The sequence below is a fragment of the Fistularia commersonii genome, chromosome 26 (assembly GCF_037954325.1).
Source record: "Fistularia commersonii isolate RoL2024-O1a breed Wild chromosome 26, RoL_Fcom_v1.0, whole genome shotgun sequence".
NCBI lineage: Eukaryota > Metazoa > Chordata > Actinopteri > Syngnathiformes > Fistulariidae > Fistularia > Fistularia commersonii.
In genome coordinates, this window is record NC_141309.1 from 632,501 (window position 1) to 637,690 (window position 5,190).

At 54.3% G+C, this 5,190-nt stretch overlaps 1 protein-coding gene across 1 annotated transcript in view; it reads right to left on the minus strand.

Annotated features, from left to right (window-relative positions):
- The window catches only part of LOC147218176 (homeobox protein orthopedia B-like), a 5,081-nt gene extending 1,103 nt beyond the window's left edge, over positions 1–3,978 (minus strand). Inside the window, exons 1-3 of the mRNA XM_086173320.1 lie at positions 3,878–3,978; positions 3,289–3,668; positions 1–1,502 (exon numbers count right to left, since the gene is read on the minus strand). The exon at positions 1–1,502 is cut by the window's left edge and continues 1,103 nt beyond it. Of these exons, the coding sequence (XP_086029446.1) occupies positions 999–1,502; positions 3,289–3,668; positions 3,878–3,914 (921 nt within the window). The 5' untranslated portion in view covers positions 3,915–3,978 and the 3' untranslated portion in view covers positions 1–998. The remainder of the gene's footprint in view (positions 1,503–3,288; positions 3,669–3,877) is intronic.
- Positions 3,979–5,190: the final 1,212 nt, after the last annotated feature.

A 5,190-nucleotide genomic window follows, 5' to 3' on the forward strand; every position in this document is an offset into this window, starting at 1 on the left:
GTCAGGCGTTCACAAGAGAAAAGGTAAGGGAGATGTTTGGTATCTTCTCACGCCTGGATGTCCCGGACTCCTGCAGGACACCGCGCCTTCACGGCCGAACTCCAGACGCGACTCTCAGGTGATCGAAAACAATCCTGCCGATAAATAATCGCCATCGATCCGACGCGCGTCACCTGGGCGCATGCACGGACCCCCGCGGCGTGGGAGCGACGTGACGTGACGAGACGAGACGGGAAGGGGCGTTCTTCAAAAGGTCTCTCTTTATTCGTCTCGTCTTTTCCAAATCGGTACAAAGCCGTCGACGCGACGCGTTTCGGCGTGGGGTCAAACACTGACGTACATACAGGAAGTCAAAACAAGTCACGAAGAAGAAGAGCAGCGGGTACAGAGCGGGAGCCGTCCTGAGCCGCCGGCGCACCCGGGGCTTTATTTCCATTTATTTCTCTTTTATTCTCATGTTCTTGATTTCCGCTTCAACCTCCTGCAAGACGGAGGTCGCCCACGGTGCGTTCGTGCGTGCGTGTGTGTGTGTGTGTGTGTGTGTGTGTGTGTGTGTGTGTGTGTGTGTGTGTGTGTGTGTGTGTGCGCCGCATACCCAGTCTTTTTTTTTAAATTTTTTTTTTAAATAACCGTTATATAACACAAGTCACCTGAACACAATAACGCGGGCGCCTAAAGACGCGCCCGATGAAAAATGTAAATACGACGATTGTTTGGCTCTCAAGTCATGTCGGGCCTAAAGTCTAGAGATCAATACAATAGCATTTAGAATCAATAGTCGATAAAACTTTTTTTTTTAAATAAACAGGATAAATAACCCCGGATAGAAGAGTGTTCCTTCCGCCTGTCGTCCTGTCAGGCCGGACGGGGCTCCTTCTGCGGTTCGATCAGAATATTTGGGATTTAAAACATGAGGAGGGGGGTTGAGGAGCGGGGGGTTGGCGGGGGTGCTTCGCGGGATAATTCTTTCTTTTTTCTTCTCCTCTGCTCGAACGTCCTTAGGTGAAGCTCATGGACACTGTGTGCTCCAGCGCTTTGCGTCGCAGCGACGCGATGCTCGTCCCTCTCCACATGTCACTGTCCGGAGAGCTGCACAGCTGCGGGGAGCCCGGTACGTTCGCGGGGCCGGACAGCGAGGCCGACATTCCCGGGAAAGGCGTCTGGTAGAGGTGGGACTGCAGACCGGAGCCGTTGGAGGACAGGCCGTTGGAGAGCCCCATGGAGTTCGGCGGGGGGCCGTGGCCCAGGCTGCACTGCGACAGCGACTGCGCCATGGCGGGCTGGCGGCCGAGCGCGGGCGGAAGCTGCAGCTGCGACACCCCCGGCATCCCCGTGGCCCAGCGAGAGTCGTTGGCGTGGAACGAGCACAGGCTGTTCTCCATGGCGGCCGCGGCGGAGAACTGGGGCAGGCCCGGCGTGGGCAGCAGCGTCCCCGGGGCGCGGAACACGTTGGTGGTCTTCTTCCTCTTCTTCCACTTGGCGCGGCGGTTCTGGAACCAGACCTGCGGGCGAGCACACGGAGGTGGGTTCACGCACAGAGTTGCGACGCGGCGGGCTGCACACACGCGTCATTCCACGCAAAACGGTACCTTTCACGGCACCTTTGCAGCGAGAGGCCGGAAGGAAATGCGCCGAGCGAGGTGGGGGTGGGCGGTGCACAACCCGGACGGCCACGGTGTGTGCGTGGGGGTGCATGCACATCCGCGCGACGTGGTTATAGAGATTTCACCGGCGGCGCGGCCGTGATTAATGCGCGGGCAAGGCCGTGAATCGGTGCCTCCGCCCGTGTGTGTGTGTGTGTGTGTGTGTGTGTTGTTTTTAAAGTGAGATCAGGCTCTCATTCCGCCCAGCCATCCGTGACCCCCCGTCACACCGCCGTGGAAAGAAAATGCAATCTCTCATTCCATCTAAAAACATAGCAGAGCCCGGCGGAGAGTCCCATTAAGACCCACCGACGCTCCGCGTGCACGGCCTGCACGCACGGCAGCTGGGGGATCGATTATTTACGATATCGGGGTTTATTGTCCGCTTGCCCAAACAGGCCAATCATCAGAATGTCCTCTGGATGTTTATCTTGACATTTTACCGTAAATAACCGTGTTTCCCGGTGAGTTCAGACGCTTCAGTGAGTCCAGCCTGTCCGGGTCATAATCTTGTTTTACATTCGTTCACATTATTTGTTTCTTCTCTCTGACGGTCGATCTAATGTTTGTCTCCTCACACACACACTCTCTCTCTCTCACACACACACACACACACACGCTGTGTGTTTTCGGAGGGGAGAAGCGGCCGAGCTGCCCGGGCTCCTGGAGGTTCAGCACCTTGGACAGAGGAGACCAGCCCGGCTCTCCCTAAATTAAGACTGAATGATATATCCGGATTATTTCCGTTATTATATTTGCCATATCTCACTTTTTATATCGGTATTATTTTATTTTTTATATTCAAAGTATTTCAGTTTTTATATTTGCAATATTTCAGTTTTTATATTCCAAGTATTTCAGTTTTTACATTTGGAATATTTTAGTTTTCTTATTTCCTTAATTTGGAGTATTTCCGGTGTTTACATTTGGGGTGTATTAGTTTTCATACATGGAATATTTTAGTTTTGTTATATTTGTTGTATTTCATTCTTTATATGTGGATGGAGTATTTCAGTCTTCATATTTGGAGCATTTTAGTTTCTATATTTGAATATTTCAGTCTTCATATTTGGTGTATTTTAGTTTCTATATTTTAATGTTTCAGTCTTTGTATTTGAGGTATTTTAGTTTCTATATTTGAATATTTCAGTCTTTATATTTGAAATATTTTAGTTTCTATAATTGAATATTTCAGTCTTTATATTGGGAGTATTGTAGTTTCTATATGTGAATATGTCAGTTTATATTTGGAGTATTTCAGTTTTTATATTTGTATATTTTAGTTTCTATATTTGTGTATTTTAGCAGTGATCTTGTTAAATCTTTCCGTGTTTCTCCATGGTGTGAGTGAGCTGATATCTGGATGATTGTAGTTTGTATCCGTGGAGAATCAAACCGGTCTTTTCAGTTTTTTGAAACGGTCATATTTTAAGTTGTGATTTTCCTCTTGGATTTCACATGTAATATTTTCGAAATTAGAGTTACGACACGTGTTTTTCTACGGCGTCAATATCGTGGTCGTTATTTGGCGCAGGAAAACTACTGACCACCATGAGTGTCTCTGGAGTGTTTAATAAATGTGTGTGTGTGTGTGTGTGTGTGTTTTCCTGTCTGGGCCCTGTAGCGGCGCGGCGGAGCTCCTCACCTGCACCCTGGACTCGGTGAGGCCGATCCTGAGCGCCAGCTCCTCCCGCATGAAGATGTCCGGGTAGTGGGTCTTGGCGAAGCTGCGCTCCAGCTCGTTGAGCTGCGCCGGCGTGAAGCGCGTCCGGTGCCGCTTCTGCTTCTGCTGGCCGGCGGGCTGACCGGAGCTCTGCGCCGGCGGCGGCTGCTTGTCCTGCTCCTTGCCGTTCACCGCCATCCCGCCGGGGTTGGAGATGTCCTCCCCCGGCAGCAGCGTGGCGCCCTCCACGGAGTCCGAGCCCGGGGCCATGTCCCCCGGGTGGCCCTGGTCCGGAACCCCGCCGCCCAGCCGGCACTTCAGAGCTTCTCGGTGTCCGAGCAGCTCTGCGGCATCCTTCATCCCTGGGAGGAGGAGGAGGAGGAGGAGGAGGATGAAGATGAAGACGAGGAGAGGGTCAGCGCTCCCCGCAGGTCACGCATCTCCACACTCACGGCCAACATTCATCCAACTTCTCCCACATTCAGCGACAATTCCACCCGTGCGGCCCAGCTTCCCCCGCCGGAAACACCGAAAACACACACACACACACGCTGCGGGGCCGGGGACTCACCGAGCCGAGCATCCAGGAGGTCGGCGTGCGAGAGCATGGCGTATCGCTCCAGGGCGAAGCAGGCTCCGGACCCGTCCGGACCGGGCCGCGCCTAAATGAAGGGGATTCGGTGTGAGGTTAAAAAGGAGGTCCCTGCGTTATAATGGCCCCCGGAACGACGGGGAGGCGCCTACGAGCTGCAGGAACCCCGAGCCTCCGAGGGCGGGAGCCAATCAGAGCCGGAGCTAGGAAATGTCAGCGACCCCCCCTCCTCCCCCTGCACACACACACACACACACACACACACACAAACCCTACAATTCAATCCGAGCTGCAGATGTATTATCTTTTCATGCTCAGATTATTCCGCGTTAAACGCTTTCATGTGTTTGTCTAATCCAATGTGTGAGGGTGTGTGTGTGGGGGGGGGGTCACATAATCCGATTACGACAAGTTAGCAATGAGAGCCAGTGCTTCGGTTTCATATCGACGACATATTCCGATCAGATTAGAGGGGATTAACGTGTGAGAGCTCCGGAGATGGATGAAGGCCAGGCCTCCTCCTCCTCCTCCTCCTCCTCGTCCTCACGTCCGTTCCTTGAAGCAAAACAAACCCCTCCTGCCCCCCCCCCCCCCCCCGCCCCTCCTGGCAGGTGATTTGTAGAGACGACCCGGGGAATAGATAGATAGATTGGGGGGGGGGGGGGGGTCGTGGATCGGACGCTTTAACCGCATCGACTTCTCATCAACAAGCCGCAATTAGAGCTCTCACGGCCCGCGGGCTTCGACCGGAGCCGGACCACCGAGCCGCCGCCGCCGCCTCCTCTCCCTCCTCCTCCTCCTCTTCCTCCTCCTCCTCTTCGTCCTCCCTCTTCCACGTCCTCCTCTTCCTCCTCTTCTTCCTCCTCTCGCTCCTCCTGGAGCTCCATTAGACAGTGAACAGGACGGCCATCGATCCGCTGCTCCTCCAGACTCCACCGCTTAGAGCGGGCTGTTGGCAGATGTCAGGGTCGGGGTGTGAGTGGGAGTGGGAGTGGGGTGTCCGTGAATAGAGCCCACCCGGGACTAAATGGGGTTCTTTGCAGCCGCACAAAGGAGGCGTCCGAGCGAGGACTCCTCTCCTCCTCCTCCTGCTCTGCCTCCTTCGTGCGGCACATGGAGGCAGACAGCGCGGCCTTTATGCTCCTAGAACCCGCAATCTGTCGTGGGGGGCCCACGCGTGACACCGCGTGGGAAAAATGACGGAACCGGAGCGGGGCCGTTCGGTGTGCAGCGGCGAGGATCAGCGCCCGGGGCCTGCAGGAGACCCGGAAACGTGTGTGTGTGTGCGTGTG